General features: G+C 37.7%; 1 protein-coding gene across 1 annotated transcript in view; it reads left to right on the top strand.

The window, feature by feature from the left end:
- The window catches only part of LOC115220010 (ATP-binding cassette sub-family B member 7, mitochondrial), a 52,880-nt gene that overhangs the window by 4,514 nt on the left and 32,738 nt on the right, over positions 1 to 15,628 (top strand). The window contains exons 2-8 of the mRNA XM_029790311.2: positions 4,920 to 5,003; positions 5,784 to 5,987; positions 6,617 to 6,746; positions 8,025 to 8,211; positions 10,160 to 10,241; positions 13,775 to 13,863; positions 15,212 to 15,299. Of these exons, the coding sequence (XP_029646171.1) occupies positions 4,920 to 5,003; positions 5,784 to 5,987; positions 6,617 to 6,746; positions 8,025 to 8,211; positions 10,160 to 10,241; positions 13,775 to 13,863; positions 15,212 to 15,299 (864 nt within the window). The remainder of the gene's footprint in view (positions 1 to 4,919; positions 5,004 to 5,783; positions 5,988 to 6,616; positions 6,747 to 8,024; positions 8,212 to 10,159; positions 10,242 to 13,774; positions 13,864 to 15,211; positions 15,300 to 15,628) is intronic.

Genomic DNA, 15,628 nt, shown 5'->3' with positions numbered 1-15,628 from the left:
TGAAGTACTCAGCCATAAATGTTATATGGTAAGTAGGTATTTCAATTTATTGAAATAGTCAGTTTACTATATAAGTTGTTTGCTAATGAGGATTACACCTGCGTCTTGAAGAGGGTAGATAATTGTTCAGTTTTATATTCTGGCTCCAGAGAGGAAAACTGGTTCTGGAAATGTCATTTAGTTTTGTTATTAATATGTGAAAGAATGTTTAAATTATAGCAATTAGTAAACTATTAAAAATGTAAAACAAATTATGAATGCATAACTTGAGTGTGACATGATATGGTTTGGTTACGGCTGATTTCACACAACACTGGGCCTGAGAGAGATTAGCTTTAACTATTATCGTTAGGTCAACTAATAATTATTAGTTGCTGTGCCAAGTCTGAATCAAAGCTAGGTTTCATTTTTTGAAAAAGTTTTTTAATTAACAATGCCCAGAGATTAGAATATATATACATTACAACTCCATTTTTCTTTTCATCCAACAATTAATAGGATTAATAACTTATTGGTATAATCAATTATGGAATGTCTGGAGAGAAAGATTTATGCTTGACACAATTAATTGGCACTGTCTCAGACTACATTATCCAGTGTATCCATTTATCCCATTCAAAACTGTGTAATATATGCTTAAAGTAATTTGGCTTCTATTTCTAGCAGTTCTAGTGACCATGAAGGCACGTGGCTTAGTGTTTGAGGTAATCTACTCACAATTGTATGATCGTGAGTTCAATTCCTGGCTGTGCATTGTGACCTTGAGCAAGACACTTTATTTCACATTGCTCCAGCTGGCAAAAATGAGGTGTACCTGTAATTCAAAAGGCTGGCCATGTCACATTGTGTCATGCTGAATCTCTTTGTGAACTACATGAAGGGTTTATGTGTCTGTGGAGTGCTCAGCCACTTGCACGTTAATTTCAAGAGCAGGCTGTTCCATTGATTGGATCAGCTGGAACCTGTGTCATCGTAACTGACAGCGTGCCAGTGACCATATGGAGGCTCTCTCATTCATTAGTTCGTGTATAGACCTTGTTATAAATAGCAGAGACACTGTATTATAGACATGTGTTTAATTGGTTTACATTGCAATATATCGGGAATTGTTGTAGGAGAAATTCTAAGAAAACCTATTGTGTTAACAACAACAATAAACAACTTCAACAAGAACTACAGTCAATGTTGACACTTGTAGACAGTACAGATATTGCATAACCTATTTGGATTAACAAATTAAAGCAAAACTTGTTGCCACTACCACCACCACTACCAGCAGGAGGACTACTGCTACTGCTGCTTCATGTAACTTATAAGCTAAATCACCTTCAGATTACACCCTACCATCTTAAAAGAGGAACAGCATATAAATACATTATGCCTGAAAATAACATAGGGCAATTAAGAGCACTAGAGATAATGGTCCCAAATTTTAGCACAGGGCTATCAGTTTTCAAGAGGAGGAGAAAGTCAATTGCATCGACTCCAGTGCTTGACTGGTACTTATTTTATTGACCCTGAAAGAATGAAAGCCAACATCAACCTCAGCAGAATTTGAACTCAGAACACAAAGACAGCCAAAATGCCACTAAGCATTTTGCCTGGTGTGCTTATGATTCTATCAGATAGCTGCTTCAAGAGCATTCAAAGTTCAAATCCCAGATTAGAAGAGCAGCTTGTAAGTAAATTAGAAAAGGTATCATGACTGACAACCTAGCAGTGAAAATGGCACTTGATCATTCTCTGATAGTGACATGAAGGCATTTGATGGCCTTAGGTGTCAGAAAATGTGACATGGTAACAAAATGGACTATGATGGATTTGAGTTGTTCAATTCTTAGCAGATGTGTGTTCTTTTCCAGTAGTAGTTATCTTAACAGTTTGGCAGTAGTAGTGGATTAGTAATGATGGACTTTAACCCTTCAGCATTCAGATTACTGGTACTTATTTTATCAACCTGAAAAGGGAAGGGATATGTTTTGTCTTAACCATAGCAGCAGTAGTAGCAGTAGCAATAGTAGTAATAACTTGTTCCTGTTAATGTTTTATCAACCCTGAAAGGGGAAGGGATATGTTGATTACATTAACTCTAATGCTTAACTGGTACTTATTTTATCAACCCTGAAAGGATGAAAGGCAAAGTTGACCTCGGTGGAATTTGATTGAACCCAGGATGTAAAACTGAAGGAAATGCTACTAAGCATTTTTCCTGGCATGCTAACAAGCCTGCCAGCTCACTGCCTTCATAATAATAATAATAATAATGGTTTCAAACTTTGGCACAAGGTCAGAAATTTTGGGGAGGATTGAGACCCCCCCAGTGCTCAACTGATAAAGTCACCTCTGACAATTTTGACAAATGAGTTTTAGAAAGAAGATTTAAAAAAAAAAGGATTAAAAAACTAAAGAAGCTGCATTTATTCACAATGGATGCATGAATGTAATTTGAGTCCAGGTATGGACTTTGCTATGAAGTCACAATGAGGACAATGATGATTTTGATTTTGCTTGGGATTGGACAAATGTGTCTGTTGATTGCAGGATATAATTCTTTTATTGTTCTGTTTCTTCAACTCAAATTGTTTAAATGCATTATGACACATTTTATGCCATGCAGATCAATCTAGGCAATAACTTCCCCAAATCTTAAATTAAGTTGTAGTGCTTATAGTGATTGTTTCAACGTCTCCCTATACCTAAGGATGGGTCTTCCTTTACCAGGAAACCTCTCCACTTGTTGAACACACAAAAGAATTTTTGCAATGCAGTTATTTTGCATTCAAACATGTCATGCCCATCTGTACTGAATTCTCAACAATCTGCTTTTGATGATAATAATTCTTTCTATGATAAGCACAAGGCCTGGAATTTTGAAGGTGGAGGGTAGTTGATTATATTGATCCTGAAAGGATGAAAAGCAAAGGTGACCTTGATGGAACCTGAACTCAGAAATGTTAAGTCATAAGAAATGCTGAGAAGCATTTTGACCTGTGTCCTGTGTGCTGTTTCTGCCAGCTTGCTGCCATGGTTTCAAATTTTGGCACATAGCAAGCAATTTTTAGGGGAGGGGTAAAATAATTACATTAGTTCCCAGTTCTTAACTGGTACTTATTTTATCAACTTCAAAAGAATGAAAAGTAAAGATTTGTTCTTCACTCAAAACTCATAACCAACCCTCAGCAAGCCACTGAAAGAAGCATTAAACCTGTTAGCATTTAAACTAATCATATCTGGGTAAATTATTCTACCTGTTTTTAGTTCAAACTGGTCATATTTGGCTTCTCATACCTTACTCTACAATATCATTCTAAAACTAAATAATTACATCATCAAAGTTTTGTAGCTACGAGACATTACCTGATTAATGCAAAACAATGTGAATAAATAAGTTTTGCTTTTGTTAGCATGCCAGGAAAAACGCTTAGTAGCATTTCCTTCAGTTTTACATCCTGGGTTCAATCAAATTCCACCGAGGTCAACTTTGCCTTTCATCCTTTCAGGGTTGATAAAATAAGTACCAGTTAAGCATTAGAGTTAATGTAATCAACATATCCCTTCCCCTAAGATTGCTGGCTTTGTGCCCAAATTTGGAACCATCATCATCATTATTATCAAGACAGCGGACCTTAGTAGCAAAATCCTTTGAAGCATTTCTTCCAGTTTTACATTCTGAGTTCAAATTCTGCCAAGGTTGACTTTACGTTTCATCTTTTCAGAATCAGTGAAACAAGTACCTGTTGAATATTGGGATTGATGTAATTGACTAGCGCCCCTCCCTCAAAAGTTTAGTATACAGGATTCTTATAATTGTAACTTGCAAAATTTTGGTTTATTACCACTGTCTTACTGACAGAAAATTATTCCTTTTTGGATTGTTCTACAAAAGAGCTGGAAACATTTTTCTCATACTGAGTAATGCTTTAAGGTCTGGGGGGTTTTTTTTTTGAGTTTTTTTTTTTTCTGTGTGCATGTCTTGTTGATAAAAACATGGTGTACACAACAAATTGAAATGCCTCCCAAAATTAGCCATAAACAGGACAGAGTTTATAGCAACAAAAAAAAAGCAACATTAGTTGCACAAACATGTGTATAATTCATTAAATGAGATAAGAAAATGATTACTGTATGAATATTCATATCATTGACACAAAATACTAACCGCACTGTTGATAACAGTAACAAGTTATTACTACTATTGCTACTGCTACTGCTGCTATGGTTAAGACAAAATATATCAATCCTGCAAACTCATTATTCCTCCTGTCACTCTTCTAATATGATGAAGTCATGTTATATGTGATGTAGAAAATGTTCCCCTTTTTCTAAGGAGGTGATAGACATGTGATACTGCCTGACTTGATACCACTATCTGGCCCTTGGGTGCTTTTAGTGGAGTTCAGCTCGGGTGGCAATGTATTTCAAAGCACTACCTCCTTGTACTCTTCCCAGAATACCAAAGACCAGAAGTAAACACTCCAAACAATTTTCCCTCCCTTTCTCCAGTATATATATATATATATATACATATATATATAGACTAGTGACCGGGACCTTTGGAAATATGCTGTGCTTGAGAAGACTCGGCAAGCTCAAGTGAGACCATAACCTTGTGGCCTATGCCAGAGGTGTAACCAGCCCACTTATGACCAGCTGGTAGAATCATTACTGTGCCAGGCAAAATGCTTAGCGGCATTTCATTCATCTTTACATTCTGAGTTCAAATTCTGCCAAGGTCAGTTTTGCTCTCCATCTTTTCAGGGTTGATAAGGTATAAGTACCAGTTGAGCACTGGGGTCAATGTAATCGACATACTCCCCACACCCCGAACTTGCTGGCTTTGTTCCAAAATTTGAAACCATTATCATCATCATCATCATCATCATCATCATCATCATTATTATTATTATTATTATTTGCAGGTCAGAGGTTCCACTGGAAAAGTGAAAAGTCCTAAGACTTTGAAGTCTTCATTGTTTACACAGTTCAGTAAACTTTTTAAAAGGGTTTGTATAAAAATCTTTGACTTGATTGTCTTAAATATTAGCTTGGGTTGGAGCAAGTGATAGATTAATGATGAGACAAAGGATACTATATTTGATGGTAGTGGTGTTGTTGTTGCTGTGACTATCCAGATTTGGTAGATTACTGGACAAAATCTCTTACGGTATTTATTTGTTACTGCATTCATAAATCAAAGTTGTCCCCTTAAAAGTAATACTAGCTCTATACAAGTTGTCTGTTCTATCAACTATACATCCCTTCCTTAAAAAAAAAGGTTAGTCCTTTATAAAGTACCAATGTAAAGTACCAAGGTGCAGGAGTGGCTGTGTGGTAAGTAGCTTGTTTACCAACCACATGGTTCCGGGTTCAGTCCCACTGCGTGGCACCTTGGGCAAGTGTCTTCTGCTATAGCCCCGGGCCGACCAAAGCCTTGTGAGTGGATTTGGTAGACGGAAACTGAAAGAAGCCCGTTGTATATATGTGTATATATATATATATGTGTGTGTGCGTGTTTGTACCCCTAGCATTGCTTGACAACCGATGCTGGTGTGTTTATGTCCCCGTTACTTAGCGGTTCAGCAAAAGAGACCGATAGAATAAGTACTGGGCTTACAAAGAATAAGTCCCGGGGTCGAGTTGCTCGATTAAAGGCAGTGCTCCAGCATGGCCGCAGTCAAATGACTGAAACAAGTAAAAGAGTAAAGAGTAAAAAGAGAGTAAAGAATGCTAATTATGAATGGTTTATGATCAGCTGAAAAATGTATTTCTATTTTGCTATACAGCAATTTCCAGTGACCCTTGGAAAGAGAGGATGTTTTCATCCCGGTGCATCAATTGGATCGACAAACTCTATCAGTTTAAAAAATGCAAAAGAAGTGACTGGAATTGATATCATCAGAGCAATCAGCAAGCATGTGTGGCCGAAAGGCAAGTGGAACATCAAAGTGAGGGTTTCAATTGCCATCTTGTTACTTATCAGTTCAAAGGTAAGATTTATCACAAGCTCTTGTTTTTTTTTTTTTTTTAGTGCAGGTGGCACGTAAAAAGCACCCACTACACTCACGGAGTGGTTGGCGTTAGGAAGGGCATCCAGCTGTAGAAACATTGCCAGATAAGACTGGAGCCTGGTGCAGCCTTCTGGCTTCCCAGATCCCCGGTCGAACCGTCCAACCCATGCTAGCATGGAGAACGGACGTTAAACGACGATGATGATGATGAGAAGGAAGGGTATTATCCAAAGCTATTTCTTGTCCTCCTTATGGGACGCTTGAACTAACTGGATTTGGTTAATGGTTTGGCTAATGAAGTTAAACTTTCAGTTTGGGTCTATATGTCTGTTTAGTGTGGCAAGCTAACAGAATCGATATCATGCTAGGCAAAATGCTTAACAACATTTCAACCCGAGTTCAAATTCTACCATGGTTAACTTAGTCTTTCATTCTTTATGGGATTGATAAAATAATTACCAGTTGAGTATTGGGGTCAATATAATCGACTTACCCACTGCCCTGAACATGCTGGCTCTGTGCCAAAACTTGAAATCATTATTTATGTCTGTTACCTTATGTCCTCTCTGTATCAGTCTATAATCCTCCCTCTGTCTTTCTGCCTGCAGCTATTGTTGGTCCAAGTGCCATTTCTTTTCAAATACATCATTGACAATTTGAATGGCTCAGAGGAATATCTCAGCCTGATTGATGCTCCTTCGACCATTATCACTGTGTCCACATCATTAATTATTGCCTGTAAGTATGTCAGTTGTCTTATTGATGTTTCAGCTTCAAATATCTCACTTTCATTTTAGTTTTATATTTTTATCAATGTACTATGGAATGGTAAGGTGCAATGGTTGTGAACACTTGAGTGTGGTGGTAGTATAGCTCCTTATTTTATGTGGTGATAGTAGTGGTAGGATTCTTCCTTTGGTGTTGGTTGGCTCTTCTGCGTGATAGTAGTGTGAGTTGTAGTAAGCTTCTTTACAGTGATAGTATTAGGTGGCGGATAAGGCAGCGAGCTGGCAGAAACGTTAGCACACGGGGCAAAATGTGTAGCCGCATTTCGTCTGCCATTACGTTGTGAGTTCAAATTCCGCCGAGGTCGACTTTGCCTTTCATCCTTTCGGGGTCAATAAATTAAGTACCAGTTACGCACTGGGGTCGATGTAATCGACTTAATACCTATGTCTGTCCTTGTTTGTCCCCTCTGTGTTTAGCCCCTTGTGGGTAATAAAGAAATAGGTATTAGGTGGAGGTATTGGGCTCTTTGAAGTTGGGTTGTAATCTGGCATGACATATGGTGAGTGTAGTTACATGGGGTGTAGTAATAGTAGGGAAATAGTATGGTATCATGTTAGGGGTGGTAGTTACATAATGTTTGGCATAATGGTAGTGATGGTGATGTTGGCGCTGCTATAGTATGAGTTTTGTTAGTGATGGTTTAGGTTCTATAGCAGTTACAGTGTGTCCTTCCATCCTGACAATTCTGTCAATGCTAGACTGGTAAAAAATAAAACAAAATACCAGTTGGAATTGTGGTAAACTTGTTGGTTGTCTCCAAGCGTAATATTCACTGCAAGGTAATTTTTCATGCATAAAAAAAAATAGTAGAAAGGATTATTTTACCCATATATAAGTTACTAGCAGTATCGCCCGGCGTTGCTCGGGTTTGTAAGGGAAATAACTATATAAGCATTTTTAGAGAGTTATAGCCAAAAAATAGCAAAAAAATGCATTAAAAATGGAAAAAAAATGATCGTAAATTATTTTTAAAATCGTAGACTTATCGTACCCAGAAGGGCTCGATATGAATCACGACTATAAGATACCTGCTTTTGGTTACGCTGCACCGCAAAATGTGGGAGTAGTTAGGAATCTAAATCGTAGGAGACAGACACACAACTTGACTTTTATATATAAAGATATAATTTTATTTATTTCCTCCCGTTATTTGCGAGGCAGCTGTTTCTATTAACTGTTTTTTATTGACTTGTTTCAGTCTCTTATAATTGCTTGCTTTCATCATAGATGGTATAGCTCGGGCCGGTGCCAGTGGCTTTAATGAACTCCGCAATGCTGTCTTTGCCAAAGTATCACACAATTCCATACGAGAAGTTGCTCGCAATGTATTTCTTCATTTACACAACTTGGACCTGAACTTCCATCTCAGTCGCCAGACAGGTGCCTTATCTAAAGCCATCGACAGAGGAACCAGGTAAGTAGTAGCTTTCTTTTCCTTAAGAAGTAATTTTCTTCGTGAATATATTTAGTTGTACATCTTCAGCTTAATTCAAGTAAATTAAGACATAATATATCCTATAAATTATGGTTAGATTATTGTTTAACCCTTTAGCATTTAAACCGGCCATATCCGGCCAGAAGTATTCTGTCTGTTTTATGTTCAAACTGGCCAGATCTGGTCTCTCACACCAGCCCTACAATATCGTTTTAAAAATTAACAGCTACCTCATCAAAATCTCATAGCTACAAGATAATGCATGATTAGTTCAAAACGATGTCGATTAAAAAGGATTAATTTTGGCAGAATAATGCGAACACTAAAGGTTTAACTCCAATTAGCCCTGATATAGATTGAGGTTTACCTCTTGTAAACTCCATGGGTTTGATTGCAGAATAACCTCAGTCAGCAGAAGAGGAGTGAGAGTGCTGTAAGTTAGTCCCATAAATCCATTTTGGTCATAGTCTTATGGTGGGGATGGAGGAATACATTCTGGAGTTGTTCCCCATAATCTTCTCCAAGCTAACAGATGGCCTTGAATTCAACACTGTTGCGTTACAAAACACTTGTTTATTTTGCAGTGTTTCCATTGTTTAAAGCAAGTTGTTGCTTCTGGTACATATTTAATGTAAATATGAATATTTTAGTTACAGACACAATTTGAGTACAAGAGACTAGACATGAATCACTACTCTTTTGGGTAGAGGGAGCAGGAACAGGAGAAGCAGTAACAGGATAATGATTATAACACAGTTGACATAGGAAGAACAAGAGAGAGATGACAGAGCACATATTGGTTTCAAATTTTAACAGAAGGCCAGCAAATTGGGTGGAGGAGTTAAGTTGATAACATTAACCCCAGTGCTAAACTGGTACTTATTTTATCCACCCTGAAAGGATGAAAGGCAGAGTTGACCTCAGCAGAATTTTAAATAGAATGTGAAGATGGATGAAGTGCTGCTAAGCATTTTACCTGGCATGCTTATGATTCTGTCAGTTCATCACCTTGATAATAATAATAATAATAATAATAATAATAATAATAATAATAATAATCCTTTCTATTGGGTTGTCCAGAAAGTTCATGCCGATTTTTAAAGGAAAGAAAAAGGTCAATAAATACTTGTCATTACATTTTTAATCAACCAAATCTGAACCATTTTGTTGCACAGTGCGTCTCCATCTTTCCTTTAACTTGAAAATACTCCCTTCTGAGAACTGAGGTGGTTTCATGGCAAAGAATTCATCAAGGTATTTTTTTACGTCATCCAAGGAATTGAAATTTTTACCATTAAGACTATTCTACAGAGACCTGAACAAGTAGAAATCCGAAGGAGCAATATCTGGTGAATATGGAGGGTGGGGTAACATCCCAGCTGAGCTGCAGCAATTTTTGTCTGGTTCCCAAAGCATCAAGTGCCAAAAATGAACTTTCTTATCTTCCATTTTAAAGGGTTACAAAATTAACATAGGTTATAGGAACATAAACCTTCTTCCACGAAAAGATAGCTTAAACTGTGTTCTATTTTATGGATTCAACCATGTTCTAAAATAAGTCAAAAGGTAAGCTTCTATAAATCAGCATGAACTCTCCGGACAGACCATTACTATAGGCACAAGGTCTAAAATTTGGGGGAAGAGAATAGTTGATGACATTGATCCAGTATTCAACTGGCACTTATTTTATCCACCCCAAAAGAACAAAAGGCAAAGCTGACCTCAGCAGAATTTGAAATATTAAGATGACAGTGCACATATTGAACTGTAAAAGCAATTGATCTAACAAAACCATCCCACCCATATTAACTTAAACAAATTGATTTAAACAGAAGAAACACAGAAATCTGGGTGGGGGGTCCCCCCACAGAAACATCAGCTGTTGTAATTCTATTCTTGTTTTTTTCTTCTTTTTTTTTTATTATAGAGGCATCAATTTCACATTAACTGCTTTAGTCTTCAATGTGGTACCCACGACCTTTGAAGTTGCTTTAGTCAGTAGTATTTTGGTAAGTGGCATGTTCTTAAGTTTTCATAAGTTTGGTTTTTAACAACCATGTAATTATTGGTTTGATTCCATTGTATAACACTTTGGTCAGGTTTCTCCTGCAATAGCCTTGAGTTGAAGAATGCTTTGGAAATGAAATTTGGTTGATAGCGACTGTGTGGAAGCCTGTTTTGTGTGTGTATGTGTATATAGCTTTTATCTTTTACTTGTTTCAGTCGTTAGACTATGGCCATGCTGAGGCACCAACTTGGAGAATTTTTAGTCAAATGAATCGATTCCAGTACCTTTTTTTTTTCAAAGCCTAGTACTTACTCTGTTGGGTTTTTTTTCCCAAACGGCATATGTTACAGGAACATAAACACACCAACACTGGCTGTCAAGCAGTAACAAGTGGACAAATGCAAACACACTTTCACACACACACACACACATAAACAATGGGCTTCTTTCAGTTTCCATCAAACAAATCCACTCGCAAGGCTTTGGTTGGCTCAAGGCTTTAGCAAAAGACACTTGCTCAAGGTGCCATGCAGTGGGACTGAACCTGGAACCATGCTTCTTACCACACAGTCACACCTGAGCCTATATATATATATGTGTGTGTACACTCATACATACACATGCTCACGTAACAGATTTGATCTGTATATAAATGAATTGGTTATTTGTTTATCTGAGAATGGTCAATTTATGTAGATATCTCTGCTGAGACCACCATAAGGGTTAAAAATTGATTAAAACTATTCATCATTTTATTTTCAGTTAACAGAGAAATAAGTAAATTTGCCATAGTTATATGTCTATTATATAAGTTTACAGATATATATATATCATCATCATCATTTAACGTCCATTGTCCATGCTGACATGGGTTGGACAGTTTGACCAGGGCTGGCAAGCTGAGGGGTTGCATCAGACTTCAGTCTGGTTTGGCATGGTTTCCATGGCTGGATGCCTTTCCTAATGCCGACCACTCCACAAGTGTAATGGGTGTTTTACGTGCCACTGGCACAGGTGCCAGTTGTTTGACACCAGTACCTGCCACATCTATAATTTCGCTTGACTTAATGGGTCTTCTACTCTTTTACTTGTTTCAGTCATTAGACAACAGTCATGCTGGGACACCACCTTAAAGAAAATGGATTGAATTACTTTCTTTATTTCAAATTGCTACAATTGTTTCCACACATTGATACACTGCAGTGCATTGATGACATGATAAGATTAACATATTGTGTAATCTCTATCATCTGTCAAAAGTGTAAAATGTGATTTTTGAGGTGATTTTCAATAAGTCCTTCATTAGATCATACTGTCATTTGACTCTGTACAAGAATGAATATCCGAAGCAGTGTGCTATTTTCACTAATTTGCTGACAAAACTAAATCCAGAGAAATAATGACAGACAAGAACACATGCATAATCAAAATACAAAATACAGAATCAAGGAAACAGATGCAAAAACAGTTCCCATATCAAGTTAACTATAATTTGCAATTCTGTCTTCATGGTTAGATTGTTAGGAAGAGAAAGAAAAGCAGAATGAAGAATGAAATTAAGCATTTAAAGATAATGGTTTCAAATTTTGGCACAGAGCCATCAATATTGGGAGAGGGGTAAGTCAATTACATTGACCCCCAGTGCACAGTTGGTACTTATTTTATCAACCCTGAAAGAATGACAAGCAAAGTTGACCTCTAACCCCTGCCTGTTACAACAAACTGGAGCCAGGTGCAGTCTCCTGGCTTCCCAGACCCCGGTCGAATCAGCCAACCCATGCTAGCATGGAAAGCAGATGTTAAACAATGATGATGATGATGGGGGGTCCAGTAGAGTAAAACCGGAATCAAAGGGATCCATGGCAAAAAATGGTTGAGAATCACTGGTGCACCAAAATCCTCACCTTCATATATAGAGAATGATTCTTGCATGAATTGTGTAAGGACTGGATTTAACATTCCCTGATGTTGATGTTATGTAGGGCGGCGAGCTGGCAGAAACGTTAGCATGCCGGGCGAAACATGTAGCTGTATTTCGTCTGCCGCTACGTTCTAAGTTCAAATTCCGCCGAGGTCGACTTTGCCTTTCATCCTTTCGGGGTCGATTAAATAAGTACCAGTTACGCACTGGGGTCGATGTAATCGACTTAATCCCTTTGTCTGTCCTTATTTGTCCCCTCTGTGTTTAGCCCCTTGTGGGTAGTAAAGAAACAGATGTTATGCTGGTCCTGTCAAGTTGCTAGAAAATAGTAGGAGTCCACTCCCCTGCCTGTAATATATATCAAGTGCAGATTGCATTGATGACCAGCTAGAGGTGACTTCCTCTTGGGGTTAAAAATAGCAGTAACGTCAGTTCATACGGAACAACCATGTTGAAGTGACAACAAACATTACTTCTCAGTAGAGTTACTACTTTCATTTCTTATAGAGGTTTTCTAACTTGCTACTTTGCTTCATGCTATCATTGTTTACTTCCATATCAGTTGTGATTGAATAGAACTATGACAAAAAGCATTCCAACTTTTCGTGCCAGTGGAACACTAACAGCTCCATCCGAGCGGGATCACTGCCAGATCAGCTGTCTGGCTTCCATGCTGGTGGCACATAAAAAGCACCATGTGAGCGTGATCATTACCAGTGTCGCCTTACTGGCACTTGTGCCAGTGACACGTGAACAAAACATTTGAGCGAGGTTGTTGCCAGTGCCGCTGGACTGACTCCTGTGCAGGTGGCACGTAAAAAACACCATTTCGAGCGTGGTTGTTGCCAGTAACACCAGACTGGCATTTGTGCCAGTGGTACGTAAAAGCACCCACTACACTCTCGGAGTGGTTGACATTAGGAAGGGCATCCAGCTGTAGAAACTCTGCCGGATCAGATTGGAGCCTGGTGCAGCCCTCTGGTTCGCCATTCCTCAGTCAAATCATCCAACCCATGCTAGCATGGAAAGCGGACGTTAAATGATGATGATGATGATGAATGTTACTAGGACTATATCATCTAATGTATCCTTTTTAAAGAACAGACTAAGTTAAATGGAAATAAAATCATTACTGGAATATTGATAATAGCTTAAGTAAGCAAATGCAAATAGTTAAGGGGTGTGCTTCACAAACATCGTTTCTGGATAAAATCCTACTGAATGGTATGTAAGTTGAGGGAGATTTGACTGCTATTTCTAGCAAGCCAAATAACGACTGAGAGGCTCCCGTATTGGCTTGTAACAGCAACATCTGATGTATTAACTCATTAACGATAGCAATATTAAATGTAAATAAGGCAGAGAGCTGGCAGAATCATTTGCATGCTGGGCAAAATGCTTATCAGCATTTGTCTGTCTTTACATTCTGAGTTCAAATTCCACCGAGGTTAACTTTACCTTTCATCCTTTCAGGGTTGATAAAATAAGTACCAGTTAAGCATTAAGGCTGATGTAATTGACTTACCCAACCCCCCAAATTGCTGGCCTTGTGCCAAAATTTGAAACCAAAATTCAATGTAATTATTGAACATGTCTTTTCTTCATTTTTACAGAATTACAAATGTGGGGGACAGTTCACTTTAGTTACCTTGGGTTGTATTGGCTCATATGCAGTTTTTACATTTCTTATAACGCAATGGAGGTAAGTTTCACTATCAATCTCTCCATATTCTGTTTAGCATTACTTCTAAATGACTTTGTCATTTGGTGATTTCACACCTGATAGCTTTTACCTGTTTCAGTCATGAGACTGCAGCCATGCTGGAGCAGTCTTGAAGAATTTTTTGTCAAATGAATCGACTTTAGTATTTATTTATTTATTTTTTGTTAAGCCTGGTACTTATTCTGTCAGTCTCTTTTTTGCCGAACCACTAAGGTACAGGAACATAAAAACACCAACACTGGTTGTCAAGCGTTGGTCAGAGACAAACACACATTCATATACACACATATATACGATGAGCTTCTTTCAGTTTCCGTCTACCAAATCCACTCACAAGGCTTTGGTTGGCCTGATCCTATTATAGAAGACACTAGCCCAAGGTGCCACGCAGTGGAACTGAACCCGGAACCATGTAGTTCATAAGCAAGCTACTTACCACACCACCTGCCTAGATATGTTGTTTATCACAATTAAGATGATTGTTAAGATGTTGGCTAGACTTATTTTTTTCATTAAAAAAGACTGTTTCAATGTTGGCTTACTGGAGAAAATTTGTTTTGTTCAGATGTAAAACCTGTTCATATAATTTTTTCAAATGCTGCACAGGCCAACAATTGTCTGTTGGGTGCATTTACTACGGAACCGACACTTGTCAGACAAGCTCCTCCCCTTAGCTGAGTGGAGTGTAGTAGTGAGGGAGGTGGCTTTATGCTAAGTGTTGATAGGCTAAAATGTAAGATAAGGGGACAAGAACAAGTGTTTTACTGTGAAGCTGATTTCATGGCTACCCTGCATTAGATAAGGGTGAATGTGTGTAGCAAGAAATTGAAATATTGTATCACCAAGGTGTCAGAGACCGGAAAAAATTTATTCGTTATAATCACCATCATCTTTTAATATCCATTTTCTGTGCTGGCATGGGTTGAGCAGTTTGACCAGAGCTGACAAGCCAGACAGCTGCACCAGGTTCTAGTCTAATTTGGTTGGATTTCTACATCTGGATGCCCTTCCTAACGCCAACCACTTCACATTGTATGCTGGGTGCTTTTACTGTGGCCCAAGCATGAGCACTTTTACATGGTACCAGCATATTTTATAGTATTTTTATGCACACTTTGACATTTAAGCATTAGAAGGAATATTTTATTAAATTTTAAATGCAAACTTTCTTTTGGCTTTGGGTTTAAATGCTTTTTATATTACACATTATTACAGCTTGTAAAATATAATTTAGTATATAAAATAAATAATTTTACTGATTGTTTCTAAAGTAAATGTTTATGTATTCTCATAATGGTTTTATAATTTGTTTCTCTGTCATTTGCAGAACAAAATTCCGGGTTCTCATGAACAAAGCTGATCAAGAAGCTGGTACAAAAGCTATTGATTCTTTGATTAATTATGAAACTGTCAAGGTAAGAAGACATTTATCAATGGAGTGGTTTGGCACCTGCAATGACAGAAGAAACAGTATTTTAACTGTCTGAGATGTGATGCTATGTGATAGTCACTGTACTATGTAGTTTAGCTTGAGGCCAGTTATGATGAAACAGTCAAATTAACAAAGGCATTTCTGCTAGGCCCATCCTCCTGTCTTTTTATGGGTGTCTAGGGATACATTAACTAAAATGTCCTTTGATTTTATAAAACATCAGCATGTGATCTGAAAGAAATTTGACTGCTTTTTTTTTTTGTCTGGTTGAATGATCACGGAAAAGCTTTCTCATTGGCTTGTATGATGTAT

This window comes from Octopus sinensis, linkage group LG15, assembly GCF_006345805.1.
Source record: "Octopus sinensis linkage group LG15, ASM634580v1, whole genome shotgun sequence".
NCBI classification, from domain to species: Eukaryota; Metazoa; Mollusca; class Cephalopoda; order Octopoda; family Octopodidae; genus Octopus; species Octopus sinensis.
Note: the sequence above shows the minus strand (reverse complement) of the source record. Positions and strands in the feature narration are given on the sequence as shown.